The sequence below is a fragment of the Lepus europaeus genome, chromosome 3 (genome assembly GCF_033115175.1).
Source record: "Lepus europaeus isolate LE1 chromosome 3, mLepTim1.pri, whole genome shotgun sequence".
NCBI lineage: Eukaryota > Metazoa > Chordata > Mammalia > Lagomorpha > Leporidae > Lepus > Lepus europaeus.
The window spans coordinates 123,447,151-123,471,035 of NC_084829.1; the positions used below are offsets into that span (position 1 = coordinate 123,447,151).

At 36.2% G+C, this 23,885-nt stretch overlaps 1 protein-coding gene across 1 annotated transcript in view; it reads left to right on the top strand.

Moving 5' to 3' along the window:
• Nucleotides 1–23,885, top strand: part of NKAIN2 (sodium/potassium transporting ATPase interacting 2) — a 1,221,663-nt gene that overhangs the window by 562,352 nt on the left and 635,426 nt on the right. The window contains exon 2 of the mRNA XM_062187703.1: nucleotides 15,764–15,901. Within this exon, the coding sequence (XP_062043687.1) occupies nucleotides 15,764–15,901 (138 nt within the window). The remainder of the gene's footprint in view (nucleotides 1–15,763; nucleotides 15,902–23,885) is intronic.

Genomic DNA, 23,885 nt, shown 5'->3' on the forward strand with positions numbered 1-23,885 from the left:
TTCTAAATGTATGCAGACACACACACACACAATTTTTGGACTTAATGACTATCATCTACAAGAGGAAAGGCTACTACATTATACTTTTCAGACCTTATCTTTCTAAACTTCTGTGATACCACACATGAAGAATTAAGAAATTCCAACTTAATTACAAAGGGATTACATAAAGATAGCAAAGAGAGTTCAGTAATCTTTGAAATTTCCAACTTTAAGGAAACAAAATGTTAAATCTAAGGAAGCTTTGTCAACCAACTGATTGTTATATTTTGAAAAGGTCAGAACTTTAGTCAAAACTCTGAGCCAGAATATAGCTCTAGAACCTGAGATTTCCAAGCACAGCACAAATAGATATAGAGCATTCTGATTAATTGTTTATGGAGCTAAGAAAAAGTATTTTTTGGGGCCGGTGCCGTGGCTCACTTGGCTAATCCTCTATCTGAGGCACTGGCACCCCGGGTTCTAGTCCTGGTTGGGGCACCGGGTACTAGTCCCAGTTGCTCCTCTTCCAGTTCAGCTCTCTGCTGTGGCCCAGGAAGGCAGTGGAGGATGGCCCAAGTGCTTGGGCCCTGCACCCCCATGAGAAACCAGGAGGAAGCACCTGGCTCCGGGCTTTGGATCGGTGCAGCGCCGGCCCTAGCGGCCATTAGCGGAGTGAACCAGCAGAAGGAAGACCTTTCTCTCTGTCTCTCTCTCACTGTCTATAACTCTCTCTCTGTCACTCTCTCTCACTGTCTAACTGCCTGGCCAAAAAAAAAAAAAAAAAAAATTATTTAGTTGAAAGATGAGAGAAGAGAGATAAAGATCTTCCATCCACAGCTTTACTCCCCAAATAGCTGCAACAACCAAGGCTGGGCCAGACCAAAGCCAATTGCCAGGAGCTTCGTCCGGATCTCCCGTGTAGGTACAGGAGCCCGAGGACTGGGACCATTCTCTGCTGCTTTCTCGGTGCATTAGCATGCAGCTGGATCAGAAGTGCAGCAGCCAGAACTAGAACCGGCGAGCACATGGGATGCCAGCCATGACTTAACCCGCTGTGTCACAGTGTCCGCCCCGAAAAATGATTTATCTTTCAAAGATTAGAGCCATTTTCCCTATGGAAGTCAAGAATTCAGGTCGCTAGGGCTGGCGCCATGGCTCACTTGATTAATCCTCCGCCGGTGGCACCGGCATCCCATATGGGCGCTGGGTTCTAGTCCTGGTTCCTCCTCTTCTAGTCCAGCTCTCTGCTGTGGCCCAGGAGGGCAGTGAAGGATGGCCCAAGTGCTTGGGCCCCTGCACCTGCATGGGAGACCTGGAGGAAAGCGCCTGGCTCCTGGCTTCAGATCAGCGCAGCCTGGCAGCCATAGCAGCCATTTGGGGGGTAAACCAATGGAAGGAAGACCTTTCTCTCTGTCTCTCTCTCTCTCTCCAATTCTGCCTGTCAAATAAAAAAAAAAAAAAGGCAGAAAAAAAAAAGAAAGAAAGAATACAGGTCCCTATCAATCTTCTGTCTTCCATTTGCTCCAAGGTATGAGATGTGAGTAAAAACATGTTTCCTAAATGTCATTAGTAATTAGTCTTTATAGGGTCATTTAAATGCTCTACATTATAGTGCAATAGACTAGGTATATTACATATACATAGAAGTATAATAAATTTGCTGGGTACCATGATAATGATACAATAAAACCCTGTGTTTAGATGCTGGAACTAGTAGTATTTTTGCCAAGCCAAAATATTTAAAAACAACGATAAAAATGATAGGTATCTGATATGTTATATTTTAGCTCAAACTATAAAATACTAGTGTTTGCCATAGGATTATGAACTCTTTGTATTTCAGAACACTGGTTGGAGTTCTAATTTGATTATGAAAAAACCTATTGTCAAGGGGTTTTTAAACTTTTGATTTCTTTACTGTGGAATAACAATTTAAAGACTTGTAAAACACTTAGGAAAATATTTTTTTTTCACTTTTGTCATTGTTTTTCCAAATAGCCTTTCAAAATACAATTTATTTTTTATTTAATTTTCTAATATTTTTAAACTAAATTCTTATTATTAAAACTACACTTTGGTCAGATAAGTTTATTATGTATATAATTAACAATGCAATGATAATAACTATCACTGATATAACCAGGCCTAAGTTTGTGTTTATATATTTTTTTAAACTTTTGTTTAATGAATATAAATTTCCAAAGTACAGCTTATGGATTACAATGGCTCCCCCCCCCCCAATAACATCCCTCCCACCCTCAACCCTCCCCTTTCCCGCTCCCTCTCCCCTTCCATTCACATCAAGATTCATTTTCAATTCTCTTTATATACAGAAGATCAGTTTAGTATATATTATGTAAATGTTTCAACTGTTTGCCTCCACATAGCAACACAAAGTGAAAAAATACTGTTGGAGTACTAGATATAGCATTAAATAACAGTGTACAGCACATTAAAGACAGAGATCGTACATGATATTTTTTAAAAATTGATTAATTTTGTATGCAATTTCCAATTTAACACCAGGTTTTTGTTTTGTTTTTTTTCATTTTCAATTATCTTTATATGCAGAAGATTGATTCAGTATATACTAAGTAAAGATTCATCGGTTTGCACCCACACAGACACACAAAGTGTAAAAATACTGTTTCAGTACTAGTTATAGCATCACTTCACATTGGACAACACATTAAGGACAGATCCCACATGAGATGTAAGTACACAGTGACTCCTGTTGTTGATTTAACAATTTGACACTCTTGTTTATGGCATCAGTAATCTCCCTAGGCTCTAGTCATGAGTTGCCGAGGCTATGGAAGCCTTTAGTGTTCACCGACTTTGATCTTATTCCGATAGGGTCATAGTGAAAGTGGAAGTTCTCTCCTCCCTTCAGAGAAAGGTACCTCCTTCTTTGATGGCCCTGTTCTTTTCACTGGGATCTCACTTGCTGAGATCTTTCATTTAGGTCTTTTTTTTTTTTTTTCCCAGAGTGTCTTGGCTTTCCATGCGTACAATACTCTCATGGGCTCTTGAGCCAGATCCAAATGCCTTAAGGGCTGATTGTGAGGCCAGAGTGCTATTTAGGACATCTGCCATTCTATGAGTCTGCTGTGTATCCCACTTCCCATGTTGGATTGTTTTTTCCCTTTTTGATTCTATCAGTTAGTATTAGCAGACACTAAGTTTGTGTTTATAACAGCAGTATATAAACACACAATTCCAGTGATAAGAGCAGATACATGGAGGCACAGTTTATTCTAGGTAAGCATGAAGCTCAAGTGATCAGAACAAAAGTATGTAGTAGTCCAGAAGTTCTACTACACATGAGAAAGGTTTGCAGGCCTTCTATTACATGATACTAAAGTCAAAAAATCAGTAGATTATTCTTATGTGTAAGTAGTTAATTGAAAGCTCATTAGGAAATTGTGTCAAAGCAATTTAGGATGCTGAATGTTTCTTCTAATAACCATATCAGTCAATTCAGAACCATTGTCTAGGGCCAGGTCTAGTTGCACAGCAGGTTAAGCTGCCACTTTGAATGCATATATGCTATTGGAGTCCATTGTTTGGGTCCTGGCTCCTCAGTTTTTGATGCAGCTTTCTGTTATTTCTCCTGGTGGGCAGCAGATACCTAGGTACATGCCACCCACATGGGAGAACCTCACAGTGTTTCTAGCTTCTTGGTTTCAGCTTGGTTCAGCCCTAGCTTTTGTGGACCATAAGGGAGTGAACAAGCAGCTGGGAGATATTCTCTCTCTCATATTCTCCCTCTCAGATTCTCCCTTTCTCTGCTTCTCAATAAACAAATAAATAAATAAATAATTAAAAAAATAACCATTGTCTTTTTCTCCTTATAGCCAATGGAATGAAACTTTATGTCCTTGAGAGTTAGAAGACGAAAGGTATTGCGGCAATGGAGTATCAGGCTGAGGATTACATAAAGCAGAAAAAAACCACCATTACTTAAAAAACGTTGTTGACTTATATTTGTGTTGTTTCATCAACATCAATGAACCTACTGAAAATAAATGGCATGATAAAGTCATTGCATTAAAAACATTCATACTTGAGGGCCAACTGTAATAAAGTATGGCATATTTGCATCTGTGTATCTAACAATATACTTATTATACTTACATGCATTCATTCTGCATGTGCAGTAATATATATATACATGCATATACATATTTACTACATATATAAGTATATACATACACACAGATATTTACTGTCACCTACGGGGTGATATCACAGTGGTGCAAAGCTTGGACTCCAGATGAATCATCCTCACCAATTAACAGCCATGTAATCTTGATCAAATTCATCTCCTGCATTAGTTTTCTCATATTTAAAATGGAGGTGCTATTGCCTAATTCATAATTTATCTCATTAAATAAACCCATGTTTGTAAAATGCTTGGTAGAATACTATAAATAATAGTAGTGTATAAAATGTATGCACATGGCCAGAGAAATCATGTCTGGAATATAGCATGTAATACTTTGAATTTTCAAGTAAAGTATTCCATAGTTCAACATAATTTGTATTTGAACCTGTTCCAGTTATCTATACTGCATTAATGGAGGCTATGGTAGAGTTCTGGGAGTAGATGGAGAATATCATGTCTCATGACATTCACACATGGATAGCCACAGACAGCTTCTATCAACAGGAAAACAAATATTATCACTTTGTCTTTTCAGAATAGCATCTCTATATCTGTGTTGCATTCAATAATATGAATACTTTAAAGGATACCAAAGACATGCTGTTTATTATGCCAGAAATAATGTACCTCATGACACATTCAAGAATGTTCCTGTAGCCATCTGAAATGTTATTCTCTTGTATTACTAGTCGCAATTTCTGATATGACCCACTGTCACATTGGCTGCCAGTACATGGTAGTGATCTTATAACATTTCTGCTTTCATTTCAACTCTTGATTGGCCTTTAGCAGTCAGAGTAAGTGAAGTTGTCATTTCATCTCCCATCCTGATGAAATTGAATTTTATGAAAGAGACATCACCAGAAGTTTGAGAGGTTTGACTGACATCTTCCATATAGCTGTCTTGATCTTGTCAAAGAGAGACCTGAAACCTCTGCTGGAGCATTGGTTTGAGGAGGGGAAGAGCAGATGGGAAGAAAAAGAGAGGGGAAAGACACTGGCATACAGGTAAATGTAATGTCCTCTTTTCTTCCTGATGACATATATCATACACCATCACTCCTCTTACATGTAAAACAGCTGCTTCCTTGGGGACAGCTGAGGATACTAATGACATTGTTAATCCATTGCCTCAAATAAGAGGAGATAGCTAATGCAGAGAGAGCATTATTATTTCAGTGGCATTTTATTTTGTTTCAAATTCATAAAAGAAAAATTTATATAAGGATGCACAAGTGTTTATTAAGACAAAACTGAAAACTGTACATTGCTTCGCTGATAATGATATTTGAGGCATATTTTTGGACTCTATCAGCTTTTCTGAAAAAAATCTGCATTTTTATTTAGTTGACAAATTTCAAATTCTCCAGATGGCAGCTTTAATATGTTTAATATGATTGTGCTGTTAAAAAATAGCAATAGAGTTTTCTCTAGAGAAAGTCATTTGCTATGAGAAAATAATACCATATGATACATGAAAATAGTAACATTACAAGCTATTTTTGTGATTTGGCTTTTCCTGAGCTCTCAATGAATGAACAATAAATAGATAATGCTGATGATGAACTTAGCAAGTTATTCAACCAGTTCCTGAAGTCCCTCTTTAAACATAGTCAACCCATACCTTATCTCTCTTCTATGCATCTATAATACTTGTCACATGATGATGTTTTTGCTATATGATTGATAGGAAGTTCAGGAATGGATCTAAAACATCTTAAGTCTTTGTTGTGAAGGTCCTGGAAGCTCAAGTTCAAATGGATACAGTACAGCTCCTAAGTCAAACATGTCATATGCTTTGAATGAGCCATGAAAACCACTGAGAACAGCTGTCATTCTGATGTGCTTAGGTTCTTCTCTGGTGTTAGGTTTCTACTGAGTAAAATTGTAGACTTTGTGAAGAAATCAAAACAGTGATGCACTTACCAAGAACACTTGAGCTTTGGTCTTTTTAGTTTATATCACGTATGTAAAAGTGGAGTTTAAATTTAATGAATTAGAGATCAGCTATGAAACCATAGAACTGCTTTATAGAGCAACTCCAGATAAATGTCATTTTGTTGTGAATTTGCAGGATTATCATTCTGTTAACTACATTGATAGTAGAAAAAGTCCACTATTTCAGAATGTTCTGTACTAAATAAACTATACTGTGATTTGCACAATCTGTAGGATTAAAGTAATAGTAATAATAATTTCACAGGGTTATCATGGTGTTTATGTAAATTTGCAAGACATTGAGCCAAATATACAGCTGCAAGTATGACATTTTAATCCTTTTTGTATCTTTTATATACTTTTAAAAATATTTATTTATTTATTTATTTATTTATTTGAAAGGCAGAGAGTTACAGAGATAGAGAAGTCTTCCATCCTCTGGTTCATTCCCCTGGCAATGGCCAGAGCTGCACCTATCTGAAGGCATTAGCTAGGAGCTTCTTCCAGGTCTCCCACATTGGTGCAGAGACCCAAGCACTTAAGTCATCTTCTACTGCTTTCCAAGGCAATAGTAGAGAGCTGGATTGGAAGTGAAGCATCAGGGACTTGAACCAGTGCCCATATAGTACTGGCACTGAAGATGGCGGCTTTACCCACTGTGTCACAGCATCAGCCCCTATACATCTGTATTTAGTTATAATTATCATTATATCTTTTAGATCTTTATCTTGTCCAAGAATGAAGAACCTCTTCTATTAGCTTGCTCATTGAAATAGGGAAGTACTTGGTAATGCAGCAGGTACTCTTAAAAATCCTGAAAGGACTAAATAAGGTTCTACTGTGTTTTGTTGTTAATAGCATGTGGTTGAAAACATGAACATTGGCATTAAAATGGCTAGGATTGTATCATATCTCCAAAAGCCATAATCTTGGACATGTTAGCCACTGTGAGCATCAGTTTCCTCATCTATACAATAAAGATTATGGTAGACAATCCTTATAGAATACATGCTTTAAAAAACATATTGAGTCCCTTATCATAGAGGCTAGAGTATGAGTACTCAGCAATTATCTAATTAATTAATTTTTATTTTATTTTAAAGAGACAGAGTTAGTCTTCATTCACTGGTTCACATCCTAAGTCCCCACAACAGCAAGGACTGAGCCAGGCCTGAACTGGTAGCCCAGAACTCAATCCGGGCCTCCCATGTATGGATGGACCCAACTAATGATCCGCCATCTGCTGCCTTCCAGGTTGAAGGACACTGGAATCAATGTGAAGCCATTGGTCAAACCCTGGCATTTTGATATGAGATGTGGGTATCCAAAGCAGTATCCTAACAGCTGTGCCAAACATCTGGTCTGGTGAAATTTAGTAATTTTATCAGAATCCAGACCCACTCTTTATTCAGCAAGAGAGCAAATATTGGCCGGCGCCGTGGCTCAATAGGCTAATCCTCCGCCTTGTGGCGCCGGCACACCGGGTTCTAGTCCGGGTCGGGGCACCGATTCTGTCCCGGTTGCCCCTCTTCCAGGCCAGCTCTCTTCTGTGGCCAGGGAGTGCAGTGGAGGATGGCCCAAGTGCTTGGGCCCTGCACCCCATGGGAGACCAGGAGAAGCACCTGGCTCCTGGCTTCGGATCAGCGCAGTGCGCCAGCCGCAGCGGCCATTGGAGGGTGAACCAAAGGCAAAAGGAAGACCTTTCTCTCTGTCTCTCTCTCTCACTGTCCACTCTGCCTGTTCAAAAAAAAAAAAAAAAGAGAGAGAGAGAGAGAGAGAGCAAATATTGCCCTGTGAAAAGAGAAATTAAACTAAAAACCTAAACATTAAAAAAAAACTTTCTAAAATCAATTAACATTTAGTATTATTCAGACATACACATTTATAAATGTTTATAAGATTTATTTATTTGAAAACATTAGAGAGGGAGAGACAGTGATTTTGCATCCACTGTTTCATTATCCAGATGGACACAATGGCCAAGAATGGGCCTGGCTGAAACCAGGGACCAGGAGCTTCATCCAGGTCTCCCATATGGGTTGCAGGGGCACAAACATTTGGACCATTTTCCACTGCGTTTCCAGGTGCAATAAAAAGGAGTTAGATCAGAAGCAGATCAGCTGGGGCATGAACCAGTACCAATATGGGGTGCTGGCATTGCAGGCAGAAGCTTTACCAACTATACAACACCAGCCCCAAAAATTTGACCTATGAACTTGAAGATTAAGAGTTGGAAAGTGATGTGAATTTGAAAGAGTTGGAAAGTGATGTGAATTCAAAATAAACAAAAAGTTTTATTTGCATTCTTCTGTTAGATTATTATGTTACCTTTTAGAAGATTTTTCTAATTTTTAGACTACTATAATATGCTAGTCATCAAGTTGTCTTTTGATAGCGTGATTGCTAATTATGAAATGGTTATAAATTGCTATGCAGAATGAACAGCTGTGAGAAATAAATGATTCCATTATCAAAACAACTAGAATATTAGGTGGCATATTTAGGATTACATATAAATGAAATTACTAAAAAATAGTGGGAAAAAGTAAAATTGACTATTTGACTTTTAGTGAGTCTTAAATAACCCTTTTAATTCAACCTCAGGAAAATGTGGGTGACTTTGTGTTTCAACATAAACATCACACGTGTTGTTTGAGAAATACATTTATAAGAAAATGCACTTAGTGATAAATAAATTCTTGTTTCTAGTTGTTACCTTTTAATTTACAAAATATGGGGGCCAGTGCTGTGGAGTAGCTGGTAAAGCCACCACCTGCAGTGCCATCATCCCATACTGGCACCGATTTGAGTCTTGGCTGCTCCTCTTCCTATCCAATTCTCTGCTATGGCCTGGGAAAGCAGTAGAAGATGGCCCAAGTCCTGGGCCCCTGAACCCATATGGGAGACCTGGAAGAAGCTCCTGGCTTCAGATTAGAGCAGCTTTGGCCTTTGCAGCCAATTGGGAAGTAAACCCATGGATGGAAGGCCTCTCTCTCTCTCTGCGTCTGTGTCTGCCTTTCTGTTACTCTCTCTCTTTCAAATAAATAAATCTTTAAAAAAATTACAACAACTATATCCCAGGATTTCTTTGGTAATATGTATTGTGCTTAACTGTATGAGCACAGATTTTTCAAATAAATGTTGATTATATCACATTTGGAAATTAGAGAAACAGTGGAAAGAGAGGAAATGTTGACATTTGATGCTTATTTTTACCATAGTAAAACATTTGATCCATAGCATCTTAAAACAGGCAGGAAGGCGTTCATCAAGAAGGATCTTCTCCAAATAATTATGTTATCCAAAAATGTATTTCATGACTTAGAGAATAAGAAACATGGGGTCATCTCTAACTGAAATATACTGGCAAGAGTACAAATCTAGAATATTTGTTTTAAAATCCAAATGTACAGAAAGTTATATATGCCATCAAAATGAAAATCAATCTAATAGTAGACATCTTAAGCTGCAACCTCAGCATTTTAGTAAGTACTCTGTGTACATTAATACTCCAATCGTCATGAAAGCCTTAGGAGCTATGCATTCTAACACTCCCATTTTACAGATAAAGAAACAGATTCTTAGACATTAGGGGACTCCTGTAATCACATACTGAGTTGGAAGTCAACCATGATTTTCAAATTCTGTAACTCAAGATCAGAACCAATAATTGCTGATTTCTATTACAATCACGGTTCCTAGGGCTAGATCTGTTAGGGCTTAAGTAAATTAGGGAAATTTGTGCTTTATGAATAATTTCTGCAAGTAACTTAAAATTTTGCATTTACATACACGTAGCACACACACACACATACACACACACACTCAAATAACTCGGTATTCCAGTGCTACTAAAACTCTTTCTCAAGTGCAGGTCTGTGATTTACCTTATTATCTTTGTCCACATCTTGCATGAGTCATCATTACAGAACTTATTTTAAGTTTATCTTCATAATTTTGTATATAGCTTAGGTTTCTTAGCAAGAGAAAGGAAGGTTGTGTCTTGTATACTGCCTGCATATAATGTTTAAAAGTTGGCATAAATGTTCGTATTGTGTTGTCTATGGACAACTCAGAGAATCTTAAGGAGACAATGTCAAAAATGTCAACTGTATGAGGCCAGCACCACAGCTTACTAGACTAATCTTCTGCCTGTGGCACCAGCATCCTGGGTTCTAGTCCCGGTTGGGGCACTGGATTCTGTCCCAGTTGTTCCTCTTCCAATCCAGCTCTCTGCTGTGGCCCAGGAAGGCACTGGAAGATGGCCCAGGTCCTCCGGCCCTGCACCTGCATGGGAGACCAGGAGGAAGCACCTGGCTCCTGGCTTCGGATCGGCGCAGCGTGCTGGCCACAACACGCCAGCCATAGCGGCCACTTGGGGGATGAACCAACGGAAAAAGGAAGACCTTTCTCTCTGTCTCTCTCTCTCACTGTAACTCTGCTTGTCTAAATAAATAAATAAAAAGAAATCAACTGTATGTTTTGCTTTGTCACAGTGTGTTGTTTAAGGCTTTATTGTAAAGACCTCAACACTTTGGTTATATTGTAAAGCCCAGAACACCTCTCAAGTTCTTATAATTTTCATGAGGATTGACTTAAAGACAGAGAGAAACCAACTTGGAAATTAGCTTCTGATTGTGGAGCTGACAACCTGGCACATGTTCAAGATGATAGTTCACTGTAGGATATGGCAGGATTGCTTATGTAATCAAGGTCAAAGCAGAATTAACAGCTTCATCAAAGTGACCAGAAGACAAAGTAACAGAAATATAGAACTGGGGAGTTGGGCACAACCAAAGCCTGAATCCAAGACAAAATCTCAGGGCAGGGATTTCAGTTAAAAGAACAAAGTTCTATATGGATCAAGGGGACAGTAACAGACTAGATTCATGTCATTCAACATTTCTTTGAGGTCCCTATGAGGCAGGAAAGAATGAACAGAAATATTGAGAACAGAAATTGACCATACTCAACTGGAAAAAAATGGAAGAAATTCCTATTGACAAAATTCTAACAAATGGGCATGCATAAGTCATGCCTAAGCTGCCATGGGCCCTATGGATAAAATAAGAATTTGGGATGCATCCTGGAAACTGGTATTCCCCTTTCACTTTTCTTCTTGATTCTCTGTAGTTTTGAGTATTTTTGATAGCATAAGTCTAAGTTTCTAGTTAGGCAAATTGTCTTTCCTTGCAAACAACTAAAATGAAAAGAATTTCATGATTTAACTTTTGGCCAAGTTTATTCATTTCATATTTATAATGCATATAATTCATTTCCCTGAAGTCCTGATGCAGATGGAGGTTGGATGAGAGCACTCTACTTGCCTAAATCTGGAATCTGAATCTCTCCTCTCTTGGTCAGCTGAGATTTCTCTGAAACCTCAGATCCATGACAGGGGGAGAAGGTACAGTCCTAAGAACAAGGGTGCCCACATACAAGTTTATTTCCAATTCATAGTTTAACATTAGAAATTTCATTTTATTTTTCTCAGCCTTTAATAACATGTCTTTTTGTTTAAATCAAGAACATCTTTTTCCACCAAGAAAGAATCAAAAGCCCATTATTTTTGGTCTCAAAGGCTATGCACAAGTTTTATTTCTTGTTATTTGTTTCACTTATAAATTAAATTTAAGGATTGAAGAAAATTACAGTAATATTTGATAGAAAAACTGATAAAGAAATTTCAATTAGCAAAAGGTAATGTCCTTAGGAGACCAGTTCTGGGTTCTACAAGTTGAGAAAACTGCCTGTGATTAATGGCCTCTAAAAACTGTAATGTACATGTAATAGTGTACATGTAATTTATTATTATTAAATTTGAATGACAAGTTATACCTAAGCAATGCAAAGGTATACCATTTGCTTTGCAAATTAAAAGACGATGTGCTTCAAGCTGAATGATATCCTATTTAATATAATAAATCATTAACATAAATGGGCCAGTGTTTTCAGGATATATTGAGGTATATGAAGTGAGTCTGTTTGATTTTTTAAGATATATTTTATTTAAGGTAAATAAATGTAAAATATTTTTATATACAGATTTAGGAACATAGTGATACTTATCCTCCAGTTTAAAGAGTTAAAAATGTATTTCTATTAAAGATATTTCACAAGTGCTTCTTATGAGCATTTTTGATATGGAGAGTAGATAATTTTTCCTTAATAGTCCTTATGAAAAAGGCTTTTAAAACTTTTTCAACTGAAGCACGCTATACTATATTAACAATGACTAAAATTCACATTTACTACAGTGAAAAAAGGGCAATTTCCATGTTTTGTAGTTCATACATATTTATGAAAGAATAATTAATAATAGTTACAATCATTAAGATTCTTACATTTTTATTTATTACTTGTTTGAAAGGCAGAGAGACAGAGACAGACACTTAAAAGAGAGAGAGAGACAGACAGACAGACAGAGAAACTCCATCTCTGGAGTTTCAGCAAGAGGCAGAGCTGGGCCAGGCCAAAGCCAGGTTCCAGGAACTCAATCCAGGACTCCTAAATGGGTGGCAGGTGCTCAACTACTTGAGCCATCGTCTACTTCTTCCCAGGGTTGCACATTATCAGGAAGCATAGTTGGTTTTCAAACCCAAAATGGTATGTGCTGCGGACATCCAAAACAATGTTTTAACTATTGTGCCAGATGCCTACATCAGTATTTGGAATTTTGAAACCAGAATTGACATTTTTAGGTATTTAGCTGATATAATTTTAAAACACATATATGAGTATAAGGTTTTTCAATGCATTTTTTCATGATTGTTATAGACAAATTGTGGAAACAAATTGAGTATCTGTTAAAATGGAATACTTCAATGCCTGTATAATGAGGTAGATATCTGATGTAGGGGATGTGCAAGGGAATAAAAACTCTCATGGCTCATCACTGATTTTTACATGAAAGATGAGGAAATCTACATCTACAGTTTCATTTATGTAAGTAACATTTATGTGGAAATATTTTACTTTTTGACCATTTTCTGGCATCTACATATAAAATTTCACTGCTAACTGAAAAATACAGTATTGGTTTTGCCTTTATCCATTATTGCATAATATCATAAATTTATAAGTATGATCAACTGCAATCTCAACTATTCTAAAATAAATAATTGTTTTAATGTAGTAGCATATATTATTTCCTACATCATAATTTCTGAATTTTTTTGGTTTTTTGCTAGATCTGGAGTGAGTATACAAAGTAGGGACCCAGCGCAGGGGCAATGTATGGCCCAAACCCTATTCTACCATTTCCCCTTCTGCAACCTTGGTACCCTTGCTAAGACTTTCTACTTCTTAGATTCTTTGATCCCAAATTTGGGACAGTCATATTTACCTGCCTGGAATTTGTGCAGGATCCAATAGATAATACATGACTGGGGGAAAGTATATAAATGCCTCAAAGTAGATGTCTTTACAAATATTTACTCTCTTCCACTGCACCCCATCTTACAGTCTTGTGTAATTAATATTCTTGTTGGGAGGAATTTTTAGGAAACTGTAACCATTTCTATAATACTTACTGGATTATAGTCATTGAATTTTCCAGCGTCTCACTCTTAAGTTCTAGTTCTAAATTGCATAATTCGTGATAAAGCTACTTGTGATGGTTAACAGAACTGATAAAACAGTGAGGAAAACAGAAATATTCTGAGTGAGGAATTACATATTAACTTTTGCAGTCTGTGTAACCTTGGGAGTAAGACACTATTCTGTCATAAAATGTTCCTGGATAAATGTTGACATAATTTCATTTTAACATTGAACTCTTAGAGAGTGTATTATCATCTATATATTTTTACAATTAATGATGGTACAGTTATTTTCTTCCATAATTGCTGCATTTATTGAGATATTTCCTGCTGTTTGACAGATGTACTTCTTCCTATATACGTTTTCCCTGCTGTTTTCCACAGTTTTAATGCTCAAAATTTATAGAGTGTAGATTTTTCTTGCTGTTGTTTTACATTCCCACTTACTGTTTATTCATAGGATAAGGAGAAGAAAGTTCTGTACTGCAATGAGCTTTTATATGGATGATTAGCAAAAGTGTTCTTACAACAACTTGTTAGTTTTTCATACCATCATGGATTCCAACAAGGAATGTATAGTATAGCCTGGTGGCCCAAATGGACCTCTATTCAAAGTGTTGGCTGCATAAAATAGGTTAAGAATGTGTCATTTTAAGCAATTTGAGGTTTGTGAGACTGAGATTATATTCATATTCTGTGACATATTTATCCAATCAGATTATTTAGCTGCACCATTTGGGACTGTGGGAAATATCATAGATTTAGCATATTCAGGATAAAATAGATCAAGATTATTTGTTTTTCTTAAATGGCTGCCAAAAAGAATCACAATTAATATTTGGCTAGGTTGGACTGTGGCTGTTGCAGCCATTACATTGTATCCAATGTGCTTTAGGAAATAGAAGTGTTATGCAAATATATATTTTTGAAAGCCTGATGGGAAAATGTGATGCTCACTAAATAATTGTAGTAGGAATAGTGATCATTCAAGAAATCTTCAAACTGAACTAAAGGTATTTAGTTTAAAAGCATGTTGTCTGTTGGAGAGTCACTATTTCCATCTGATGAGAAATTTCAGTCAAGCACAATGATGCTTGTGTTGCGGTTTTTAAATAATTGTCATTTTTTTTAATTTGAAAAAATGGTAAATCTTTGTATGTGACATCAAGTTGTTTGATGATTTTTTTTTCTGAACATAACATTTTTTTGTCATTCTATTTGAGGACAGGCTTCAATGGCTACTGGATGATTTGCTTTATTACATCTCCCAAGAGACTTGCCAACTATCCAGATTCCCTTTGTAGATGCAAAAATAGCACTCTGGCTGACTGGTCAATCTCAACTGGTGGTTGTTTGGTTGGTTAGTTTGGGTGCTTTATTTTTTGCATATCTCTCTTTTTAAGAGTGTTAATTATAAATGTGTGTGCTGTTGAAAGCATAATTTGAAAGGAAATAATTTTCTTATATAGTAGAAATGGCTTATTTTTGCTTTTGATTTCCATTGTTCTAATTTTCGTTAAGGTCTTTTACATGGTCACTGGATATGACTAAGTTATGAAAAAATACATATTCGATTTGTAATCCAACATTATTAGGGCTAGAAGGATCTCTATGCTAAACCAAAGTCCTAGGTTTTGCCAGTAACGAAACAGACACCCAGAGAAAGAAAATGATTTACATAAATCACTATAGTTGCCCAGAAGCAGATCTACATCCATAATCCTGGATCTCTTGCTGTAGAGTTCTTTTCCCTCTACAACAAACTCCCTTTGTTCCATTCCCAACTTACATAATGAACTTTGTGTATATCTTAACAACTTCATGTGGCCTTCGTTGACTTGATTGTTGATGACTTCATGTGTTTGACAGTGCACACAATAACATAATGAATCCTGTGACTTCATGGATGAAGTCCTTTGAACACTGTTGTTGCCTCCACTAAAATCCTGGAAAGGATTATAGCTGTTCATAGATCTTTAACTTACATAGTTGTTATTTGAAATGACTGTTAGGAAAATTTTCAGATATTATAAAAGGGTATTACTTGTGAATTGTATCATCAATGTGGTCTTTTTTCATTTACTACTGGGACATTTTTCATGTACTGATATATTCATTCTGTTTGCTGTTCTAGGTTTGTGTGCTGGAGAGGCAAATATTTGACTTCCTTGGTTATCAGTGGGCACCTATCCTGGCAAATTTTATACATATCATTATCGTCATTCTTGGTTTATTCGGAACTATTCAATATAGACCTCGTTACATAACAGGAGTAAGTACTCTTCCTGCCTTTTAAAAATTTTAATGAATTAGAGAAAGACATGAAAAGTATAAATTCTTGAAAAATTATGTGTATAACTTCTCTTAAGGATGTGAATACTCTTAAATACTATGTGTTTATTTTCAAATTACATCAACAGTAATTGAAAATGTCAACTTTAAAGCACTTCACAGTAAATGCAATCAGATTGTATCTTTATAAATTGTACTTTCAGCAACATTTTCTTGCAATAATTAGCAGAACGGTACCTTTATATTTCTAAATTATAAAGTAATGGACTCACAGATTTTAATATTTTCTCCTCATTTTAATCAATCATACTTTGTAAATTGAATAAAGACAGTTGAAAATCAATACAAATGAACATAAACAAATTAACATATTTATGTAAGAATATTAATACATGTTAGGGCTGATATCTGACATACTTGAATGCCAGAATATTCTAGACCATTGTCTCTCTGTTCCCCATAATTCTCTTTTTGGCTCAGAGGAAGTATTTTGCATTCCCACTCCAGTTAAACTTACTTAACATAAAAGTGAAATCCGACTATGTTGCAGTTGCTATAGGAACCGTAACTCGAGTTTTTTTTTTTTTTAACTTTTCTATATTCCTCAGATCTCAGCTATTGCTCTTCATTAATGTAGATTTCTTTTTAGTTTTTTTTTCTATTTCTTCTATTTTTGACAAAGAAGTTTGTAAGAATCTATTAAAAATTATAAAGCAATTTTGTGGTAAAAGCCCAGATATATAAGCAAAAGGTCTGCTCTATTGAACGCAAATCAGCAGGCCTTCTCAAGTTTTGTGAAAGCTTCTTTCTTATAAATGGTGCTCTCCTATGACCTGTTCTGCCTGTCATGAGGACCCCAGATAAAGCTTACTGGTTTGGAGACAGGCAGTATGCTGGCTAGAACCAAGGGATGTCCTAGATGTCTCTGAAAAGAGGGAGAGGTCCATAGTTCTCTCTTAAATGGCTGGGTAGCCATTTAAATCTTTGAAAAAGTGGAGAGTGGAGCAGATTTTTGCTTCAATAGTTGAGATGCCGCTTAGGATTCTCCCACCACACATCTCAGATCCAAGGGCTTTTCAAGTCCCAGCTCTGTGTCCAATTTCAGCTTCTTGCTAATGCAGAACCTTGGAGCCTGCTAGGTGTTGGCTGAAGTGTATGGGTCCCAATCATCCACCTGGAAGACCTAGACTGATTCCTGGCTCCTAGCTTCAACCTGACCCAGCCCTGGCTATTGCAACCTCTGTCTGTCTGTCTCTCTCCCTCTGCCTTTGTAATAAAACAAATTTTAAATTGTAGTATGTTGTACTGCAGAGAGAAGTTCATCACAGGATATGATCACATTGTCCATTTTCTTATATGAATTTTAATTTGATCAATGTAGCAAAGAGCACAGTGGTTGGTGGTACATGTTCTGAAATCATAATCCCAGGGTTGAAATCTTGTTTCTGACAAATTTTGTGGAACTTTGGACAGCTTTACCTGACTAATATTTACTTTTCTTATATTTAAAATGAAGGTGATAATTATATTAATAATGCTTTAATTGATGCATTGTTAGCAGAAATATGAAAAAATCTTACCTTTCTTCTTTCCTTAGATTTTGGATTCCCTCTTGATTTCATTCCTATTAATTGTTGCTCCAACATCTAAATACCTCACACCAATTCTCAATGAAGTGCTTAGGATAAAAACCTAGATGGGCATGAGAATGTTCAAACAGTTTAAAGTTAGAGGTTGATTTTGAGGATTAAGTTGAATATTCTATGAAACTTCCTTAGCACAATGCTTAGTGTTTAAAATTACCCAGTAAGTATTAGATATACTATTTTTCTTCTCCTTTTTATTTGAAACAAATATTAAAATGTATAGCATAACAAAAGCTTTCAAGGCAATTTAGAACAAATTATGTTGGATATTGGCTGAATTATTTCTGTCTTTTTTAAAAATTTTTTGACAGGCAAAATGGACAGTGAGAGAGAGAGAGAGAGACAGAGAGAAAGGTCTTCCTTTTGCCGTTGGTTCACCCTCCAATGGCCGCCACGGCCGGCGCGCTGCGGCCGGTGCATCGTGCTGATCCGAAGCCAGGAGCCAGGTGCTTCTCCTGGTCTCCCGTGGGGTGCAGGGCCCAAGGACTTGGGCCATTCTCCACTGCACTCCTGGGCCATAGCCGAGAGCTGGCCTGGAAGAGGGGCAACTGGGACAGAATCTGACACCCCAACCGGGACTAGAACCCAGTGTGCTGGCGCCGCAGGCGGAGGATTAGCCTAGTGAGCCGCTGCGCCAGCCTCTGTCTCTTGTATTACAAGTTGCTGTAGTTCAAGGATATGGGATTACTATCTATCAAATTATACTCTTTTCAAGTGAAAGGCATGTCCCCAAATCATTCTGATGCATGACACTTTCACTGGCATGAGATAAAAATTAGAATGCCAGAGGACGTGCCTTTCCAATTGTTTGAACATTAGCTGAATATGTTAGAAAGAATTTGAAATCTTTCTGAGGTTTTGTAAAAACAGCATGTCTTAGAAATATACCCATGATTTGATCTTTATTTGTAAACAATACTCTGAATTTCTTTTCCTGACACATGGTCAATTTGAGAATCTTTTACAAGATGGAGATTATATAAAGGAGAAACTTCTATTTTCCAACTCACCCCATATAGCATGAGAAATACTGATATATCCTGTAAATTCTGCTTACAATTAAACAGTTCTTTATATCATGCTATATGTGGCCAAAAGATGACAAATTGCATTCTCAGCTGTTTGCTTGGAAAGCCCATAACAAGATTTACAAGTTCATAGGTCTACTTTCCACTTTCCCAATTACTGCAGGCAATAGCCTAGATGATTGTTCTGACTAATTATCACACGTCTCCTTTTCTCCAGCCCTCAAAACCAATATCCTTATTGCTCTTCTTTCCACTCTCAGTCTCCTGGTTGCCCTCCTGGCCTATACCTGCCACTTTGTCTCAAAACCAATATAGTGTTTGTTTTAGCTTTGTATTACAGAATAGTTCAGTTTCTTGTGTCAATTTCTGTTCTAGTTTTGTATCTCTGTGTAATTTCTAAGTAGCTATTTCTGAGTAATTAAATGTTGGAACCTAATGACGGTGATGCTGTGCTATTGAAGGTCAAAGGTGGGTTTAAGAAAATAGGGAATTAGCCACAGACATGGAATTAAGAGTTTCAGTTTGCCTGTCATTAAAGGTATTACAGTTAAATTATTTTACAGAAACTCTGCTTAATGAAGGAGCTGGGGTTTGAAGAAGCATATATGTTTGGGAACATGCTGTAAGTGACAATAATGTATCACGGTAGTCAAGAAATGTCAGCAGATTGTCTATGCTCTGAAGACATATCAGCAAAAAAAAATTTCTTTCTTTCTCCTCTACAACTGTAGGCCTTTATGATTTCTATGTTTTCCATTAAAAATTTTTATATTAGGAAGTAATTTAATAGAAAAATATGTAAACAATTTATAATGTCTCAAATGAAATTTGTTATTGACATTTTTGTGCATTTCTTTCATATATAACCAATTGAAACACTCTGATTATGCATCATGTTCCAGATGTGGGTTAATTTTTAAATTTAATGTTATGTGAGGTGTTTTTTAAATTAATATTCCTATCCCATTGCTTTAATTAGAATGATGTACATTATGTTATTTCCATCTTTTCCTATCACACGTAATTCCTATAATTGTCTCCATAAAAATACTCTCATCCTCATTTGTGAATTGTCCTTAGTAGAAACCTATGTATAATAAAATGTTAGCTATTTTTAATAAAAATTTATGTATTTATTTGCAAGTCAGAGTTACACAAAGAGAGGAGAGGAAGAGAGTGAGAGAAAGAGAGAGAGGGAGAGAGAGGTCTTCCATCCGATGGTTCACACCCCAATTGGCCACAACGGCCAGACCTGTGCTGATCTGAAGCCAGGAGCCAGGAGTTTCCTCTGGGTCTCCCATGTGGGTGCAGGGGCCCAAGGACTTGGAAAAGCTGGCTATTTTTAATACTCTTAGCATATTCTTGATACACATAAAATTTGGAGTGCATTGATAATGACTTCTGTTTACTTCACTAATCTTTCTTTGCATAGGAAAAAAGCAGAAGTATTTAAAAGTTTAAATGGTACTGGCACTTTAAGTAGTATAATATGTTGAAGGAAAATGAAGTAGATGATTTTACTTGCAAGCATAGGAACTCTCACACCAGAATCTACAAAAAGAATGGATACTATATAATTCTTGACAGAACCAAGTCCCTTCAAAAAGGCTAGATGAACTCTGATGGAGCAAGTTGTAAATAAATATGTTCAAATAATTCTGATGAAAGCATTACTTTATGTCATAAATGGAATTGCCTACTGTGTCTTCGTTGTAGCCAAAGAAACTGACCAACAGAATGTGATCTGGGGTATTGAGTGTTTATTAGCTAATGACAAAATTGTGAAAGTGTGGCACTGCTTTACGTTGTCTAAAATAATGTGAGGAATATCTAGGTAGCTCTACCTGCTAAACACACATAAGCTGTCATGCAGACACTGCCATAAGGAAGATTGCTTTCAATTTGCATTCAGTTCATTCTCTTCTTTCTTCTTGCCTGCGTGCCTGCCTGCCCTCCTTCCTACTTTGTTGCTTTCAATCCTTCATTGTAACTTCTTTTCCCATCTTCCTGCCTGTGTTCCTTACTCTCTGCCTTCCTTCCTCCACTCTTTCCTCCTTCTATCCTCTCTTCCTTCCTTCCTTCTCCTTTTTCTCCAAACCCAATCCACAAACTAGAAATAGTTGCAAGTCTATTACCCAGACATAATAAAAACACAAAGAGGAAAATACAATAGGACTTTAAAAACCTGTGGAAATGCATGTTATGAGAAAACTTCCATGCATTTAAAAATCATTTGGCAATAAAATAATTTTGTATTTTAATTTCATTTTCTGTAAACTTGAAGTATCCTAATATACTAAAATAACAGTAATATTTTATAAGAACTAATTCCATTCCCTTTTGTATTTTCTTCCGTGATTCCTATAAACCACACATTAGCTTCACACAATTTTGTCCAAACCCATGTGGCTGGTAAACAGTAGAATGGGGATGCTGGCCCAGGTCTTCGTGACAGCCAACCCCATGCTCCTAACTGCAATATTCACTGCCTCTTAGAAGCACAGTTCAGAGTGCCACAGTCCATCTGCTAATTGAAAAAAATGTTGTTACATTGTGGAAACTTTAAATTTCATCATGGCATTTACAATATTAGGAGTATTTAGGGTTTAAGTTATGAACTGCCTCTCAAATAAGTAAGTATAAACATTTTAAGACAAACTGATTTTGATGCAAAATTTTGAAATTCATGTATAATTGTTTTCCAATATTCACATTTCCAATGAATGTTTAGAAATATCTTTATACCTGTACAATACAGTGTCTAATGAAGAGGTTTTTTATAGAATTATTGTAGATTACTAAAAATAAACCTAAAATCAAATTAATGAGAAATATTGGGATTAGTTTCCTGTTTTGTTACTGAGCAACGAAAAGATGACATCAGTATAGATGAAGCTGCTTTGAGAAATAGGGCTATGATGGCTAGGACAGAAGGCAAAAGTCCTTAAGGTTATCCTTTGTCTTCTATGAATAGCAGTCTATAAGGCTGTGTTACAATATCCTTAATCATGCTTTCTAAATAATAAAATCAAATATTCCTTTTAGTCCATGCATTGAAGTTGTAGATCATAATTTCTAATTATTGCTAAGCACTAATGTACATATTTACACTGTGGTTTTATATCAATTTTTAAAAATTTTTTTGAGTTAATACAAGTGGCTGACAGTGAGTATGGATTTGTAAATTGACACATATCATACTTGTCTCCAGTGAGTCAAGGTCTGTTGAAGACACTATGTCTTCTGTTTTTAACATACATAACTTTGCTTTGTCTAAAGTTAACTTGAGAAGTAAAGGAATCTCCTGCATTCTGGGTAAGGCATAAGAGCTACATGGTTACTGGAGCAACAAAAGTCAAAGTCAAGAACCATTTGGTAAAAGCATTCTCTCTCCCTCCTTTTTAAATATATGTTTATTCGAGTGGAAGAAGAGAGAGAGAGAGAGACAGAGGAAGAGAGAAAGATGGAGACAGAGGCAAAGACAGAAAGGGCAAGAGAATATATCAAATTTTTCATCTGCTGTTTTACTCTACAAATGGTCTCAAAAGCCAGGGCTGGACCAGGCCACAGCCAGGAGCCAGTAGCTTCATTGTAGTCATTGACAGCAGTGGCAGGGTCCAAATCCTTGGACCATGCTCCTCTGCATTCCTAGGCTCATTAGCAGGAAGCAGAAAAGCCAGGATTCAGACTAACACTGCACTGTGGGATTTGGGTGTCACTAGCTGCAGTTTAACCCACTGTATGACAATGCCAGCCCCTGTAGAACATTGATATGGCAGTCCAGGAATTTACAGATACCTTCTTGGGTTTGTAAAGGCTAAGAGTAACATACTTCCCTAAATTTCTATAATTTACTGCTTGCTGGAAATCAGTGATGATTTGAGTGTGTGTGTGTGTGTGTATGTGTATGTAAAGAAGACTTACTGCAGTTGAATCACTAAAAATACACATTTTCTTTGTTTAGGACAGAAAATCAATGTAGATTAGACATGAAAAGCCTTGAGATTCTAGTAAATTAACAATACTTCTAATGACTTAGCATAGTTGTGAAAATAAGTATTTTCTCATAAGCCTAGGAAGGAAAAAATCATTACAAGTTTAATGGATATAGCCTGTAGTCCTAAAATAAATGTAATGATGCAACATTGCAAATGCAATTTATTCTCAAAAGAATGTGTTTCCTTGGGGAAAGGTAGACCATTTATTCTACAAAAAGATACTTTTTCCTCTCATTCTGGTCCTGGCTATGGCTAAAGATTTGTAGAAAATGGTTCATATAGAACAATTAAATTTTGGAGATCTAACTTCAGATTTGTAAATCACCTAATAATTTTTGGAATTGGTTTTGCAGGAGAGACATGTTATGACATATTTGTAAATGTATTAGGATTTTTCTACAATGTAAAACAAAGTAAGACATGCAGGATTTTTTTAATCAAATAGTAAAATTGGACTTAAAATAAAATTCCCTTTCCTCAGCCAGTTTGAGCTATTCTTAATCTCCATAGGGTTCTTCTGGGCTTACTGCAGAAGTATGTGTGAGTGTGGATGTGTGTTGCTAACTCTTGATTTTTCAACTTCAGACAGTATCTACAAAGGAACCTTCCTGTCATTTTAGTCTAAAGTTATTCTTGTATCAAATTTTGATTTCATAGCTTTTTCCCCTAAAATTTGTTTTTGTCCATTTTCTTGTAGAGAGGCAATAGGTCATCTTCTTTATTACTTTCTTTTTAGTGTATCCTAAATATATTTCTAATTTTTATGCACTCTATTGCTTGATAATTATTTTGTTTTTATTTTTAAAATCCATTGATTTTTTTGTACTATTTAGTACGTTTCTTTCTTTTTGGCCATGATTTTTATCTTAGCCTTTTGTTCATAGTGGCATGATTTCTTTCCCTGAGGATTTCTTATCTTTTTGCTGCCATCTAAATTGGTTGCTCTTCAGGCCTATTACATCTATCTTCCATGCTCTGCTCTACTGAATTAAACTTATGCTTTCTCAGACTCCATGCATTTTCTTTGTGATGGTCTTCAAAAGATATATTTGTTAGGTAAAATTTCTGAGTACTTGTGCACCAGAAAATAACTTTATTCTACCTTTACATGCAAGTAGTAGTTTGGCTGGACTCAGGATTCATGTTTGAAAATTATTATTCATTTTTCATTAAGAAACTTAAATAAATGTTTAATTGCATTCTAAGAAGCAATGTTATGAAGAGTCAGATATTAATATGCTAATAAACTTAATATTTATTCATTTTCATTTATATGCAAGGCAGAAGCACAG